Here is an 18,064-nt window from a genome sequence, read left to right on the forward strand (position 1 = left end):
ATCCATTTTAAGTATCACATTATAAAAAGTAGAGAAATATATATCTATTTTTTTAATTTATCATCAGAATCTTTTCTCAAAAATTCTTTGTAGATGTATTTCACCTACTGGTCCCCAACCATTAACTAATAATGAAATGCAGACTAACTTTGATTATTGCTCGCTCAAAGACTTTTTTTATATGCAATTTTATACGTTAGTACATACATACATAAAGCTTATGCAAAAAGTATAACTTCATGTTACCAGTTATGCAAAATGATAGGAATTTTATGTTAATATTCTTATTAATGTTCATTTAAAAATCTAAAAGCAAGAATATTATTGAAATAATAAAAATAATTATCTACAAAGTATTTTTTTTGTTCCAAATAATCACATTTTGAAGTAAAAATTTCTAGACTTTTATGCTTTTTAATGCTATAAATGCTGCTAAAGATAGCTCAAGAAACCTTTTATGGCTCCATAAAAAAATCTTTTGAGGATCCATTTGCATGCATATTAACTAGCTATAAGATCACTGTCTTCAAAAGTTTCAAAGCAAAATAAGTAATGACATAAAGCAACTCAAAGTGGATTATAAGCGGTCGTGACTGATGCTCCCGGATATAAAAATCATAAGCGTTAAAATAGCTACATTGTTATTATGCCATGGTGCTATGAGGGGAGTTGTTAATGGAGGTGAGCTTACCGGGAGTGCTTGGATCAAAGCGTCAGGAGAACCGAGGAAGAGCGGGGGGACCTATAAACCAAAGCAGGTTGCTCCCCGTTTACGGTGTTTTAACAATTCTTTCCCAATCCGGCTGTGAGGAAATTGGAATTTGGAGGACAAGAAAACATCTATCCACCCAACTATCCATCAGGAAAAGAGAGAGAGAAGAGGAGAGAAAGAAGGTGGAAGAGGGATAGATCAAGCAACACGTACGGGAGAGGAGGGAGGGAGGGAAGGGGATTGGGGAAGATGAAAGGGTGCGAGCTGTGCGAGAGGGCGGCTCGGATGTACTGCGAGTCGGACCAGGCGAGCCTGTGCTGGGAGTGCGACGCCAAGGTCCACGGCGCCAACTTCCTGGTGGCCCGCCACACCCGCTGCCTCCTTTGCCGGAGCTGCCAGGCCCCCACTCCTTGGAGTGCCTCCGGCGCCAGGCTGGGGCCCACCGTATCCTTCTGCGAACGCTGCTTCCTCCAAGGGAAGCAACGCCCACAAGAAGACCACGAAGGGGATGACGATGGTGGGTCCGGTGAAGAAAAAGATGATGAGGAGGACGAAGAAGACGATGAGACGAAGGATGACGAAGGAGAAGACCAGGCAGAGGAAGAAGGAGAAGAACAAGGAGAAGGAGAAGAGGACGAAGCGGAGGACGAGGAGGAGGACGGGGATAACCAGGTGGTGCCATGGTCGCCGACCCCGCCTCCGGTGGCGAGTTCCTCCAGCAGCGAGGAATCGTCCAGCAGGATTTGCGATGGCTTCTGGAAGCGGATGCGGGAGAACGCGGATCTCGCCTCGCGGGTATCTCTTTATTTTCTTTATCTGATAAAAAAATTCAAACGTTTATTTCCGGTTCTTTTGTCTTTTTTTTCTCATATAGAGTGATTTAAATCTTTTTATCGTTCTTTCTTTCGACAGATGTTTTAGAAATCTAGAAGAACGTGGCTTAATTATGTTTTGATTTCTTGAATTTATTCTCGAGTTTTTAGCATTTTTTCCCCTCTAATCAAGCAGGGAAAATGCAATAAACCAATTTTTCCTTTTTATTTATTTCCGAAAAAGATTATGTTCCTTTTATATATATATATATATATATATATATATATATATATTCTTAAATTTAGGTCGTTTTCAAAATCACCAAAAGTATATAAAATGTTCTTCCATGTTAGTTTGTTCTGCAAATTGGTATTCTATATTATTTTCTCATTTGTTTTAATTTGTATCACATCTCTCATAAAAATTTCGGAGAAGTATATCTTCTTTTGGAAATCCGGTAACGGAATTCACTTCTTGTCTCTCAAAAAGAAAATTGATAATTTTATCTAAGAAAAAAAATTCTGGGACCTAAATCTCTTACTCTGTTCGAGCCTTCCATTTAGGGATCTCCCCGGACGGCCTATCCGCATGACCACGACATCCGCTGCTCGTCCTCCCAGCCAAGCTACCTTGCGTCAGCACAGGCCCCATCGCCGTCGATCCCTGCTCGGGCCATCGTCGACGACGAGGCCACCACCTTCGCGGGCTCCTCTCTCCGCCCCTCCAAGGACTGCAAGAAGGCCGCGCGGCTCCTCCAGTTCAAGCCACCCCTTCTCAACCCGTCAAGCCCAAGTCCACCAGCACCACCGACTCTTCCGCGGCCGCCATCGTCGATGCCCGCCACCGTAGAGATTCCCGCGCCGTCGATCTCGCGCCCTCCAACTCCTCCAGTCCTCCGATCTGAGTGAGCCTTCTTTGCCTTATTAATTTTGTTAATTTAAATAATCGAGTCTTAGGTCATTATACTAACATATATCCTCCATGTCTTCTCTAGATATCTTTAACAAGATGGCACTTCACCAATCACCACCATCTCATCCTTATATTTTGCATAGAATCATATATGTTCAGTCATCGTAAATATCATGTTTTATAATTAATTAATCTCGAAGAAATTTTTCTTTCCTCCTGATTACTCAAAAAAAAAATTTAATTAAAATCTTAGTTAAAAAAGAAAAAAAATAATCTGCAGTTGTAACGGATTTGGTGCAAGTCTGGATATGATATTAACTGGCGTTTAACTAAAGGCCAAGATTACGGTCAATGAAGGTATAGCAACGTAACGGCGTAAATGGCCTTTATTAGGGATTAATGTTCTATTTATATTTTCTGTTTTATTGGCCTTTTGGGTCGTTTCGTGAGACGTGGTGGGATTGGTTGGTATCTGGAGTCGGTGTCAGTTCATTCCAGCGGATGCTGTACACGTAGCGGCCGTACATATCATGGACCCTGCTTCATCCTAGGGCAATTATCCCTCTTCTCTTGAAGTGGCCCACTGGATCGTGACCGGGCGGGGTGCATAGATTGTGTTTTGTACGAGGACTGGGCTAACATGCGCCCCGACTGGCCCACGCTCAGGTGCATAACGTGAACGTAACGTGTTCTCTCTTTGCGGTGGTTTTTTTTTTTTTCGGTAACACTCTCTTTGCGGTGGATGGCAACCACCACCTAAGAGAAGAAGGAATTTGGTCAGGTATAGGTTACAAATTATTAAATAATGTCTTTCATCTGGAATTAGACTGTAGGTACAGTGCTTGGAATAATATCATAGATTGTTTGTATAAACTTGTGAAATTTGATGATGATGTTGTGTATGTTATCTTTTTTAATGTAGGTGTAACTTTGTTGGTAGGAGTTTTATGTTAACGTACAATTGAGTTTTTAAGGATTTGCAAAGAGAGAGGACCATCGAGGTTAATTAAACTGTTAAAGTTTTTTTTTTTTTTTTTAAATTGGTGTGGGGGTCAGGGAAGGAGGGGCGGTGGGGGTGGTGGGGTGGGGTGGGGATGGGGCGAGGAGATAACTCACTCTGATTGCAAGGTCTTGGGGTCCGGTGGTAGTAGATGTGATGTGGAAAAGCTGTAAGAAAGAGGGGATGAAGCTGTTTATTCAATATCCTTGGGTGGTCGTGGTGATTGGAGTCACGGAATATTGGACTACTTGTATTGAGCGCACAAGTATGATTTTTATTGTAGTTGTGGTGAATGTAGTGGTGGTGGAGCATTGAACTACGTGTAATGGGCGCATGAAGTTATTGTGATTAGCAATAATGAATGTTTCATTATGTATTTAGAGTGCTTGATGGATCGTTGTGATCTCCTGTACTGAGAGTTGTTGATCAATTATGAGGAGAGAGATCTGATATACATGATGAATTGTTAGTGTATTTGATTGAATGTATCATTCAGTGCATTCTTGCACTTCATAGAGAGGATGCCAGCTGCCGGGACAGCTGAACCATATGAAAAGCAAAGCAGCCAAATTATAATCATGCAAATGATTAGTGCAAAATTTTGACTAAACATTAGAGGTCAGTGGGATGTCTACGTCCTGGTAAATGAGTGTTCATTAGTGGTGGAGCTTCTCAGACAAATAGCCTTCGCTGCTTTCTGCACTCTCTAAGGTGGGCTCTAGGTATATCCTTCATTTGCGGTTAAAGAGGAGAGCTTGAGGTTAACTTTAGTATACATGAATATATATTTAGTTCGATATTGATTATTCGTTAGAAAGATCGTGAATATTTATATAAGACTAAAAAATTTAAATAATATTTTACAATTAGTTGTTTTGGATAAGATCCTGGATTGTTACAAATGGTATTAGAGCGGATTTAGCCTATAACTCATATAAATTGGGAGCACTACAACATAAATTCATTGGGACTGATGAAGGACTAATCGTGGTGTGGATAGATGTATGGATTTGGACCTCTAATCTGACGATGATGTCGGGATTTAAACAAGAAAAATATGTGAGGATCCATGCATGATTAATCATGAGCCAATCGTGGTGTTTATGAATGGATATATAGATTTGAATACTTAGTTTAGTGAGAACATCAAGGCTTAAATGGGAAGAGTATGTAAGAACCTATGCTAATGTGTATTTAGTTCCATATTGATTATTCATTAGGAAGATCTTAGATACTTATATAGGATTAAAGAACCCAAATAACATCTTCCAACTAGTTGTTTTGGGTGAGGCCTTAGGTTATTATATTTAACTGGTTGGTTATAAACAGATTTCTGATCTTGATATCAAACTTAATAGCAATTAGACCTCTAGAGAAGAGCTATTTGCTAGAAATTTTTTAATATAAATAATTGATAGATGGTTCATCAAGCTTATGCTTATTTCCCCCACTAAAAAGCAGCAAAGGCAGCTGAGAATACTTTTTGGTGATTTCTTGATGAACAGTCTGGAATTTCTGGTTGATGCCTAGGTTTTCATAATTCATATTGGTCGACATCTAGGGCCTGGTGGTCCATGTGATGTGAGTCCCTCACCTTCTTCATTGGAGTTTAGGATCAATGGTGAATTGTCACCATAAGAAAATGGTCAATCAGCAATGAAATAATTTATTACAAATCATAATTTTTTGCGAACAACTACCATAAGATAACGAAATAAAAAATTTATGATAAAATATTATTTAAATAATATTTTTGATAATAAAATTATATTTCATTACTAATTTTTGTTGCCAAATTTGTGATATCAAATACTCCCATTCTAACTTTCTGGTAGGAAATTTTTGGTAACAATTTATAATATTTTCACAACAAAAAATTACGTCACAAATATCATGAATTTTAATGATGATATATTTATTTATGATTAATTTTGATGATGTTAGAATTGTTTTCAAATATATATTTGTATATATATATGAAATTTAAAAAAATAGGGATGATATATCTAATTCCTAAATATTCTTGAATTGGGATCTGGGTCTAGTTCATTGAAGTATTTTAGGACCAACGGTAGACATCGAGGGTCTCGTTGTGGTGAGAGATTTCGGTTGGTTGGAACAGGATGTCTAAGTTTAATTCATGTTAGATTTGATTATAATATAATTATGTTGTATCATGGTAGGTCAAGTTGCCTGTTACTGCTCATTACTCAACGTAGAGCACAGCGAACGTGTGGGCAATCTTTTAACATAATTTCGACATACGATTCTATGGGATACTGCTTTAAAGTTGCATGCAATCAATTCAATATGGAACTTGCTGATCCTGCGTCGTCTCCCTGGTTCGTTAGTTTCAAACAATTTCTTTTCTTATCTGAAGTAGTCTCCCCTCCCCCTCTCCCTTTTTTTTTTCTTGTGATGCAGGTAGGTGTTGTTGACGGGCCCTCCTACATCCTGTAAACACCGAGGACTACCGCTCACTAGTTTTTTTCTTTTTTCCTCTGACACTCTTCAATTCGGGAAAAACAAAAATTGGTTAGGCCCCAGATATATATAGCTACTGACCATATTTATTTGCATGGTAGCCCCTGCTTCGCTTAAAAGCTCTCATTTCTTAGTTGTACCAAGAGACCGGTGTGTGGGGTAAAGTTTGTACATTGACGGAATGGGAGTGTTTGTCTTATTGATGACTCTGTTTTTTTCTTATTGATCACTCTTTTTCCTTTTTGTCCTCTTTAGTAGCACGAAAGCAGCATTGTCTGGTTAAGGTCTGCACATGTTTTCTTAATCTTGAATTTAGAAGATTTTGTCCCAAAAATCGTGAGTCAGCAGTCTGTAAAATGGACAAAAGTTCGTCATTTATTAGAAGACTAGCATTCCTTGTGCAATTTAAATACGAGCACTCGGTTGTCGCTTGATCGAGATGGGATAGAGAGTTGGAGTTAAACATGTTCCTAACTTTTTATTCCGGCTGAGGAGAAGACGTTGTAAATTTAGAATACAGAAGCGAGCAACTTCTTTTTTCCTTCCTATTTTTCTTATAGAAAAGACAAAAAAATGGAGGCTTTCTCTGGTCTTCAACTAAGTTCAGATATTTTTTCCTATGAGAACGTGGGCAAGTAACGAAGCTCTGCGTGTTATCCTTTGGACGGTGGTGGAAATGCATGCGTGCTATGTACAAAATTTTTTGGGGTGATTCATTCAAGATAAAAAAAATATAGATGGAGATGATGAGATCACTATATTTAATTGCACGATGATAATTTTATATGGTAGTGGTCTCAAATTATTTTAACTCTATAAATTATCTTTCAATGGGCCAATTTAGTGATATAATATTCATTCTTGAGATCAGAAATTCTAAATCATCCTCAAATAATAATCTTAAGAAGAAATATGAAGACAAAAATATTCGTTAGTTTTGTAAAAATAATTGATGTATCAATATATTTATTAATATATTATATCAATATTATATATTTGATATTATATTATATTTGATATTTATATTATATCTATGATATATATTGCATTATAATATATTATTATCATATTATGATTCAATGATAATTTTAAATTTTAATAAAATTATCTTATTATATTTTATATTTATATAATAAAAATATTTAATATATTTTTTTTATTTTTTTTATTTTTTAATTAAAATAAATATTTATATTAATAAATAATATATTATAAATATTAATATTAATATTAATTTTATAATAGTAATTAATATATTTTATAGGATTAATAATTTATAAGACTAATAAAAAATACCTTTATACAATCTAATCAAAATAAATATTTGTATTAATAAATAATATATTATAAGTATAAATAAAAATATTAATTTTATAATAAAAATTAATATATTTTTACAAGATTAATAATTTATAGGACTAATGAATATATTTTTATAAAATTTATTAATTATTATATATTAATAAATATAATAATATTTTATATATAACATAGTATATATAATTAATAAATATATTTTTATGAAATATATTATGAGTAGTTTTGGTATTATATAATCGGTGATTTTGGATTTTTATGAAATACTAAACAGATTATTTGTGAATATTCAAGGATCTTTAATCACTGAAGCATGATTTATCAAATGCAGTGATCTTAGATCATCAGTGATCAGATCATCACAGGATTCGGATTATTGATGATATTAAATCACTATAGTAATTCTATTTGTGCCATCAAATCCTATCAAAAGGGATTTACTACCAATAGAAGATAGATATCTATTGATCCCCATGTGCTCAAGCCCGAAGCATTTTGGACAGGCTTGAGTTTGGATTTTAAGCCCAGCAAATTGGGCTGAAACTAAAATTTGAACCCTCCTATTAAGAAAGCCTGACTCTGGCTTTGGTCAGCCAGGCCGGGCTTGGTTCTTCATCGTTTTTCCTTTGTCCTTCTTTTCCTCCATCCTCCTCCTCCTCCTCCATCTCGTTCATCCTCTCTGCTCTTTTTTCCTTCTTTTCTTTCACATTTTACATTTTAAAAAATATTTTTTTTAAAAAAAAAGATGAAGATCCGGCTCTAAGCTCGAAATTGAAGCAGTGCCGGGCTCGGGCCTTGAAAATAGGCCCAAAAGACAGACGGGCCTCGAATCTGACTAACTTTATTTATGCTTTGAGCAAAGCCTGACATGACCCTGATCCGGCCCACCTGATGAACAGGTCTACGTGCAAGGCATGACATGACACCAATTCACCCCTTAGGTGCAATGCATGTTGCACCTTTTCTTTTCTTTTTTCTTTTTTTTTCTTTTTTTTTTGCGCTATGAGGGCCTCTTTGGGAATGATCTGCTGGATCTGGCAGAAAGGGGAAGAAAAGAAAGCGCCAATTCGAAAAAAAGGGTGGTCGTGAAAGAGCGGAACAGATTGCAGGGGTCAATCCCGATCCCTAGATTCCCTACAGGACTCAAAACGATCTATAAGATGTTTTTGTCCCCAAATCTGGTGGGCGTTGGGCCGGTGACCCCTTACCCTCTCTCCTGCGGACCCCGCTGCCTCCTCTCCCCTGCACTCGCTGCCCTTCGTTCTCAAGACCATTATGCATACTATAACGACCATCACTTGTAAGTATACATCTTACCAGATAAAATTATTAGGATCCCCATCTTAAACTTCACCTCTGGTGGCAGACAGAATTTCCAACATTGCACTAGTTACTCCGTCCATTTTATGCTGTCTTAACATTTTGTCCTCTCCTTTAGGGTTCAATGATCTTTGATGGATAAATATCAAGAAGATAGTTGATGAGCTTTTTCATTAAATCATTTATTCATATTCTTATATTTCACTAAACCGATAAGTTATTTTTCTATGGATGATATTTATCTATAAAATGAAGGTCTTATCTGCCTAAGAGATGGATTAGTTATTTTTCCATCAATCGAAAAAATAATTTTTTTATTTTATTCTTAAAATACCTATAACCATATATAATATAATATTATCTATATTATATTATATATTATTATACATTATATTATATATAATATAATCTAGTATATTGATATATATAATATAATATTTATTATCATATAATAATATATTATATTATTATGATAATATAATATAACATTATATAATTATATAACATAATAACTATGCTGCTATTCTAATATAACATATTATTACTTTATTATAATTAATCTATTTTTGAATAATTTATCATTATAATATAGTATATAACAATATTATATAAGTTATAATGATATATACTATATGATATGTAATATAATATATAATATTATAACACAATAAAATATATTTTATATATTTATAAAATAAAACATATTATAAGAAACATGAATAGATTTTAACATTTTATCTGAAAAAGTAGTAGTACGAAAAAAACATAATAATAATAAATTTTTAAATTATTTTTAATACATAAAAGAATATGAATAAATTATTTTTTATTTAAATATTATCTTAAAAATATTTATTTAAGAAAATAGAGATTTCAAATAAGTTATTCATGCTGCAGAGAACACGACCTTAAGGAGCAATGGATGGAATGAGTTGCAACTCAAACTCCTATTCTAATTTAGAGCCGAAATTCCAATGCTCTTTGATAACTACTAAAATAATACATTGAGGGTAATTCATAAAATCTTGCATATATCATGGAAATATATAATATGGCCTCAAACTATGTTACTCTAATTGGCATTGCAATTGTTTAATATTTGCCAAGCTCAGCAAGACCACCATGACTTGACATGGTACTTTATTCGTATGGAAGATCAATAACCTTTAAAGTTTCCAAAATATATCTCGTAATGACCCTTCAGCAATGATGTTGCACCCGTTTAACGAGCAAGGAACAAATGGTTCAAACCACAGCGGACCTTACCCAATAAAACAGAGAAAGTAAACCACTGCGCAGATATCCAGCAAGTCCGGTCAGATTCATGAAAAAGAGGCGGGTCAATATCAAGCTAGTTGGACCTTAGAGCATTGGATGAACAAAAATCCAGAATTAGTTTTCACATCCTCATTTAAAGTACTGCTGCACAATAGCTTCCTACTCCCAAGTATGATAGCTAACAACTTGTTTGCTGCCAAATGATAACGATGCAGACGGCTGACCATGTCAATATATACTCGACTGACAAGTTGAACCTTAAAAATAAAATTGCTCAACTCAAAAAGGTTGAGGCCTTTTTATGTTTTACAAGCTCCCGTCTACTGCAAGAAAAGTCGATTGCATTTATGCTCCGTCTTCAGAGTAAATATCGTCGAGTCAAGAAAGATCAATGGGTTTACCACATAGCTGCTCCAATTCTTCTTCTAGCACCTGCAAAAGATTCACTTTTGTCCGCCTATACATCCACGAATTAGTTGCCACATCCCAATCAAACCTTGCTGGGCCACTGCAAAAATGAATTAAGAACAACATAACCTACCAGCATCAGGCATAAGAAACAGAAATAACTGAGGAACTGGCCAAAGACAATAAGAATGAAGAGAATGGAAAGGTACATATATGTAATTCTGAGAATTCCTGTCCAGAGTGAAAAATATTTCAAACAGAACGATGTTGAAAATCTTCACTCCATATTTCAGGCAGGAAATAGCATTGTAGAAAATGATTTCACTTGCTTTTACCTTTATTCCCTTGCGATACAAAACAAAACAATCTAGCGAAGCTGTGCTCAGCAAACACTCTGATAGAAGAAAGTTCATTTAGAAAGAATCAATTTTCCTTCCTCTATTGGACTTAGCGAACAGCATGAAAGGAACTTTTCAGATCCATGTGGGTCTTTTCCACCTTCATATCTATCATCTAGCATATATATAAATCTACGATAAGCTTCTTTTAGATTAAGGAGCACAATGAAAGATGAGGAGAAATCCAACATTGTGAACATCAATGGCCAACAAGTTAGGTGCTCTATACATGTACTTATGTTCCATATTGGCATTCAATTTGATCGCACGGAATCTGTTTGACATATTGGCCTTAGCAGCAGTATTGCGACATATGTACATGCTGTAACATTGTAATAGTAAAGCACGACAAACAATTTCAAGAAGTACACAAACATGATGTAAGATAGGAAGCATAAAATAATAATTCTATGTCATATCAAATCAAAAAGTAACCCTGCAATTTACCCATATCTTGCATGTCCAGCATGACAGAGGAAAAAAAAAAAGAGCAATTCACATAATTTGGGCAAGTTCATGCTCTATTTTACCCATCCAATGGAATATCTAATGTGTCTAGTCCAAACCAACCTATGAATGTTCATCTATCCATGTTGCTCAAAAACTTATGTGGCCCCTATAAAACCTATTACCACCAAACATTTGGGTGGCTTTAACATCTAACAAGAAATTTACCAGGTCAAGCAGTCGATAGATTATCATCCACATAACAAAAAGTACAAAACTATGCTTGACCATTATAAAGAAAAAAGACCAGTCAATAACAAACTAAGTCACCAATACATCATAAAACCAAACAAATGTGAATAACCATATAAGACGCATCCAGAGTTGACATCCATCTGCATTTTATAAAGTCGTGCATGAGCATTTACATATAAAAATATCTGGCACTAACAACGTAAAAGATCATAGTTACATTCTATAGAACATGAAACAGGAACAAATTTGAAACATAACCAGGCAACAAAGTAATGCTTTTTGTTTCACCGAAACTGAGGCATGTGACTGCATTACTGTAAATGGGTTTCATCCATTCTCATTTCATGACACAGAACAGAAAAAAATATTAAATAAATGGAAGGCACAAACTACAAAGAAATCCCAAGTGATGCATATAAGAAATAGCCTAATGCACGCTACTAAAAGTCTAGGTTTAAAACGGGACACTTGATGTCTCTACCCAGTTCGATGAGTCAAAACATAATCCTTGATCTCCTTAGTTTCTTAAGGGCACAAAGGTCTTCAAACATAAAAGCTTTTTCTCTATGATTCTTCCATTTCTCTCTCCAAGCCCTTAGTAGCTCTTCTACCATGGCTAGGAAAGGATGCTTCCTAGGCACACTTGCTTCACAGCACTTCCAAACGAGTAACAAACATCTACATCCATCTCCAACAAAAATGATAAAAGGCAAGCAGCCTGATGCATTTTCGATCGTTTTGAATATCCTTTGCCATTATGCCACTGAAAATAGAATGAGACTATGCAAAAACATAAATTGTGTAGAGCATTACAAGCCTCTTAAACACTTCACCCATGTACATAAGTTATACTAATAATAAAACCAGATTTAATCTTGCCATCCCCATTCTCCCCAAAATGGCTCACCTATTCTTCTATAGCATTTGTTTCATGAATCCTCACTACCATCATCCAATTCAAATTGCATGTGTTGAACAATAAGAACGTGATGAGATTTGCCATTTTGGCACAAGTACCAAAAACCTTTTCCAAGCCTGATAATCCATCATGGTTCAGAAAATCCGTGTATATTATGACCATTCAAAGAGTTTGAGAAAACAATGCTTCAAAATAGATAGCTGGCAAACACTATAAAGAGCCATGAAACCTCAGAAGCAGTTAGCATATGTTGCTCAGTTTAGAATAATGGAACTATGAAAAGACTAAATAGTGGGACTACAGACAAAAAAACAAAACCAGTAAGTCAGGACTCAATCTGGTACACAACGAAATAGTCTTTATTGCTCTAAAACTTTATCCCTGGAAGACAAACATGGTCACATGCCAAAGCATTGAACAGGTAACAATAACATCTAATGGTTAGACAGCGAACAATACCTTACTGGTGAAGACAACCAGATTTGTCTGTTTGGTGTTTGCTTGTTTATGACATATGTGCCCAAACATCCAAGCTTCAATGTCAAAACCTGATTCTGCTCAAATATATAGCAAACTAGCCAATTAAATTAAGTGTAGAAAAGCTTCTAAATAAGCACCAATAAGAGATATTTATCTCATCTCACCCCATAGTCTATATCATAACCATCTATTTGGACAGAATCACCATACTCCTGTCAAGGGACGAAAATTGTAGACCTCAGAGACTTAAATTGCTAAAATTTTATCCACATAAGCAAAGCAAAAGTTTAAGGGTTATAAAGAACAACATTTCTGGCAATAGAATTGTCGATAATTTTTTTTTTCTAAAGTACGTTTATCTCTATAGCTTAATGATGCGAATTACCTCAAATTTTTCTTGCAAATCATGTATCGTAGCATCTGCCAACCTATGAAACTCATCCTCTGACAGAAGAGACCTGTCAAGAAATAAAAAATTACTTCCACACTCACATATACCTTATCCAGAATTATTTCAAAATAACTTGATTAAGACAAAGCTTGAAAAAAAAAAAAAAAAAAAAGGAAAAAAAACACTCCCTGGAGTAAGATACCAAACCTCTCGTGAAAGTTCCAAATTTTGGACAAAAAGGAGAAGAGAATCTAAAAAAAAAAACTTGATGAATAAAAAAATTAGAATTCCCAATTAAGTAAACTTCCTTGTTTGTAGCTTTAAGATTAAAAAAAGGAAAAGCCATAATCTCTCTACTTTGAAAGCAAATTAGAAGAGGAATAATCTCAAGAAGATAATGTCATATCTAATTCAGTAGTGAATAAAAGTCCACAAAACTTCCCTGCAAAATCCTAGCGCTACCTCTTGCAGCGAAGGAAGGGAAGAAAACCCTAGAAAACTCGTTAACATTCGATTGGAAGAAAAAGAAAACGCACCGATAATCTATGACAGCCGGTCCCTGCGCTTCGTCAAGCTCCGAGGTTCGAGTCGAGAAGAAAACCCTAGAAACGGATGGCAATCTGAGAGGCATGGTAGCCCTCGAGGGGAAGAGGAAACCGTCATCGCGGCCGAGATTGAGAGCTACGGAAGTTTCGAGAAGAGGAGAGCATCGGCGAGGGCAATTGGAGGAGGAGGACAAGAGAAGAGAGTGAGACCGAGATCGTGCTGTTGTTAATAGGCGTCGGAGGAGCAGCCTTCGAGAGAAGGGAGACGCCATGAACCGCTGCGAGAGTGTTCGAGAGAAGAGGAAAGAGCGACTACCGCAACGGGATATCAGGCATGGGATCTCCTAATCTGTGCTCGGGTTCAGTTCGATGATTGGGTCCAATAAATCGGCCCACGGCCCAGCAATCCAAGTAAAGACGCCAGACAATGTCGCATGCATAGCAGTATATGGTTCAGATTTAATTCCACGAATCTCATGTATGATTGCCGGAATATTACTCTCAGTATTGAGAAATTATTGCCTGGACCACGTCCGAGTAGACCACCCAAATCCCATAGTGGATAACACACCACATTAACCTTTATATTTCACAAATTCCCAATTGTGCGTTGTCCACCCTGCATGCGCTCCGATATTTGCATCGGACTACCTGGGCATGGTCCAGATAATAATTTCTCCTCAGCGTTCAGATATGTAGATGAAGAAATTATACCCTCCATGGTGGTGCACCAGACCAATCACAGATGCTCATTTCTATGATTGGGCCATAGGAATGAGTGTCTTGTGCACTATGTGGTATAGTATATAATATCTCCTGCAAATGGCAGGATCTTAGTTTGAGTTTTGAGTGTTGTCGTCTTTCTATCCTAAGAATTAGGATATTGAGGGAAGTCTCCCATGGATATTTATACTATCGGTGTGACTCCCTTGGTGAGGCAGTCTTATTCTCAAAAAAAACTCATGCATGGAGTGCTCCTTCTTTTGCCGCCTCATACAATTATGTTATCAACTAGATTATAAGCATGTGAAAACATATAGATTATGGAGATAAAACAAACCTCTGACAACGGTCGTTCACCGGCGAATTGAATCTTTACGATATTGCAAACTGTGAGACCAGCCACTTACCAACGCTTCGCAAATAATCAACTGGTCATTGATGCTCTTGTTAATAGCATAGTTAGTTGTTTAGTCATCACCATCTTTTCCAACGAACAGCACAATAAACTAAATCCACTTTGGTACATGTTTAATGCTATCACTTATTATTAATATTATTATTATTATGGTTCTCACGTTATCAGCTTCATGAATTGGTTTTTGAATGGAGATCAGAGAATGAAAATGGCTCTGACTTTTTTGGATACATAAGTGATCTTGACCATATCTTGTCTTAAAATATCTCCAGCTCTGGTTAGCTTCAAAGGTTAAAAATATATTTCTACCCGTACAACCTCGCATAGACCCATAGAGGAAGCGAGCAGGAAGATAAGATGATTATTCCTAACTGAAACAGACCAAACAATAAAATTCTAACCAACCATGTGTCTACTTTTGGGTCCTCCAGTGAGGGCGATCTGGACTTTACCATCAGAATCCAACGCAGCCAACGCAAACTCATACACAAAGATTGACAGCTTATCTAGGTTCCAACACTGGGACCTTGATATCAAACTATTGATATTATCATGTGAAACTTCTACTCAGAAGAAGATATTATCATGTACAAAGGTTAGAAGATGAATGACAAATTTAGTCGATTAACCAGCCAGACATGTTGTTATGGTCAGCTTTCCGAAAAAATTTAGTAATAGTCCTTCTAGAACATGTTCAGAAAGTAACATCTTTTGGAGCTACAGCACCATAAGTGTAATTTACCGTGTTCAGGCAACCCTTTGGATTTCATTTGTTCAAGTGTGGTGGGCTTTCCCGCCGTTATGCTCAAAATGGAATTCCATTTTTGTTTAGTCGCTTCTTAGTGTGATCAAGATGTTTGTTGAACGGATTAAGAATTAGATGGTGAAAACAAGCTTCAAATTAACCAACAAGAAGATCACTTGTGGCAATTGAGAATGAATCAAGTCGGATGGATGGTTCTATTTCTCAATCTTTCTGACTTGCTCCCATAAAATTAAAGTTCAAAGAATCATCATTCAGGTCCATTGAAATGGATTTGATCAATTCCTTGCTTACCAAATTTTTGAACAAGGACAAGGCTTCTTTATTTCCTTCTAAAACCTCTGTTTCAGGTTCAGGGAATGTCACTATAATTGAAGCAAAACCAAATCCGAGTTTCTCATGACACATTCAATTGGTGCATAATATTTAGTTTCTCTTACAAATTTCAATTCCTTCTGCTCTGAATGTAAAGAAGACATGTAAATCTTTTTTATATAAAAAAAATTAATGTGCTATAGCATAATAGTCACCAAAATTTGTTAAGAATAAGGAGAGTACAAAAAAAAAAAAAGAAAAGGAACCCCACCAAACCAAACTTACAATATAAAAATTTGAATTTGAAATTTGAATTTCAAATTCTCCTCTACCAACCCATTAACCAACATTTAAAATTTAAAATTTTCTCTTAACAATCAGATTTTGAAATTTAAAATACAAAAAAAGAAATCGCCATCATGCCGCCGCCAGATGACGCAGCACCGACCACCGGAGAGGAATGTCAATCGGAGACAGAAGAGAGAAGAACGACGTCGACCACCACGTCAGGAGGGGAGGAATGCAGAGAAGAGAGTAACATCGACCATCCTACTCATCTGAGAGATAAAACCGTCGTCTGTCGGTAAAGACCCAGTAGCAGCACCGGGAGGGGCACAGAGGGGTGACGGTCGGCTGGCTGTGGAGATGCGCAGCACCTGACCAGGGAGGGGCAGCCAGCGAAGGGAGAGGCCGGCTACCTCATATTTAAAGACACGTAAATCATATTTAATGACCAGAAGAAAGATCTCAGGATCATGTCCCTATAATTGTAACCTCATCTCTCCGGCAGATGAAAGAATAAGCATACTTGTAGAGGCAACAGCATTAATTGATCCGGAAGCAATTGTAATAGGGCATCAACTTCATGGAAGTGGAAGACCAAAACAGTCATTCAACATCATTGTCTTTTGTTCATCCACACCTAATTATTTAGAACTGAGCTGCCCAGAATATGTGGACACAAAACAAGACATGTTACTGTGCGATCTGGGCTTCACTGGAGAGGTTAAATCAGAATGTCCAAGCTCGGAGTATTGCAGAGAGGGCAAGGGAAGGGAAGAAAGGTTACTGAGCTACCATTATTTAATTTTGATTCCACTGAAGTAGCCAGAAATAACTTTTGTGGCTCTCTTGGCCAAAGAGGGTCTGGTCCTTTATCAGGTAACATGGATATACCGTCCGAAATGTTGCTAAAATTGTAGTTTAAGGACAGCGAATAGCTAGCGGACAACAGGCTCTCCAAGAGCTCAGGACAGGGTCTGGAGGAGTTCAAGAATGAAGTGACAATAACGACAAAGTTGCAGCATAGAATCTGGTTATGATTCTGGACTGCTGGGTGCGAGGAAAGTACAAAAATGCTACTCTATAAAAGTACATTCCCAACAAAAGTTTGGAGATCTTCATGTCGTTTGGATCATTCTTTCCTGATACAATTCTTATCAGGCAAGATGATCCTTGAATGAATCAATTTCTATTGAAAGACCAACTAGTCTTGCATGGGCAAATTCTGACTGATGATTTTTTTTTTTTTTCTGGCCATAATTTACATCAAGCCAAAACAAATCAACTGGTACTATATTGTAGATCTCCTCTATCTTCATCAAGATTCAAGGTTTGCGAATAGTACATCAAGACCTAAAAGGTGGTAACTTGCCCAAAAAAAAAAAATAGAGATTTTGGTAGATGTATCAATAGGGATATTTGGTAGATCTTTCTTACAAAAAATTTTGTAGGAAACTGAAGCTGATACATCTATCAATAGGTATTCTCATTCAACATATGAAGTATGGAGGTGCGCGCACGTTGGGCTTCTATGTGTTCCAGATCTTGCAACCGATAGGCCGACCATGCCATCTATAATTCCACTTCCAGAGAGTGAATCTAGGATTTAATACATACAACAGAGGTGAGTAGCTCTGACGCAGCTGAAGCTTTAGCCAATAATGGTCCGACAATTGCCAGGATGGCGAGTAGCTCTGCATCACTTGTGGCAATTACCAGTTGATTGATGAGTAATTTTTGTGATCAACTTTTATCCTTTATGGCTTGATTTTGAAATTCTAACTTAAAGAGCTTCGCTAAGTTACAGTGGGAGCATTGATAAATTTCTCTATAATGGGTGATGACACCACTATGATTCCAACAGGTGCCATCACAATGGTTGTGGCT

At 36.4% G+C, this 18,064-nt stretch overlaps 1 protein-coding gene and 1 pseudogene across 2 annotated transcripts; one reads left to right on the forward strand and one right to left on the reverse strand.

The window, feature by feature from the left end:
- The first annotated feature begins 842 nt into the window (after positions 1–842).
- On the forward strand, positions 843–6,124 carry LOC105049646 (uncharacterized; annotated as a pseudogene).
- A 3,809-nt stretch (positions 6,125–9,933) lies between these two features.
- Positions 9,934–14,012, reverse strand: LOC105049654 (frataxin, mitochondrial). Of its 2 annotated transcripts, XM_019848898.3 has the most exons (6): positions 13,671–14,012; positions 13,129–13,201; positions 12,908–12,955; positions 12,723–12,817; positions 10,238–10,344; positions 9,934–10,159 (listed from the first exon to the last, which is right to left on the reverse strand). In XM_019848898.3, exons 1-6 carry the CDS (start codon positions 13,949–13,951, stop codon positions 10,143–10,145), a joined length of 621 nt encoding a protein of 206 aa, XP_019704457.1. In that variant the 5' UTR covers positions 13,952–14,012; the 3' UTR covers positions 9,934–10,142. The 2 variants fall into 2 exon arrangements, with proteins under 2 accessions (XP_019704457.1, XP_010927685.1); XM_010929383.4 differs by having other exon boundaries at positions 9,934–10,344; positions 13,671–14,011.
- Between the last annotated feature and the right edge of the window lie 4,052 nt (positions 14,013–18,064).

The sequence above is a fragment of the Elaeis guineensis genome, chromosome 2 (assembly GCF_000442705.2).
Source record: "Elaeis guineensis isolate ETL-2024a chromosome 2, EG11, whole genome shotgun sequence".
In the NCBI taxonomy this organism is placed as follows: domain Eukaryota; kingdom Viridiplantae; phylum Streptophyta; class Magnoliopsida; order Arecales; family Arecaceae; genus Elaeis; species Elaeis guineensis.

Bases quoted from the DNA above. Each gene is read 5' to 3' on its own strand.
- LOC105049654 (XM_010929383.4), bottom strand. From the start codon at position 13,951: ATGGCGTCTCCCTTCTCTCGAAGGCTGCTCCTCCGACGCCTATTAACA. The intron at 13,202-13,670 runs GTGCGTTTTCTT...ATTTCTTGACAG, and splicing joins CCGGCTGTCATAGATTATCG to GTCTCTTCTGTCAGAGGATG. The intron at 12,956-13,128 runs GTAATTCGCATC...GTCCCTTGACAG, and splicing joins ATTTGCAAGAAAAATTTGAG to GAGTATGGTGATTCTGTCCA.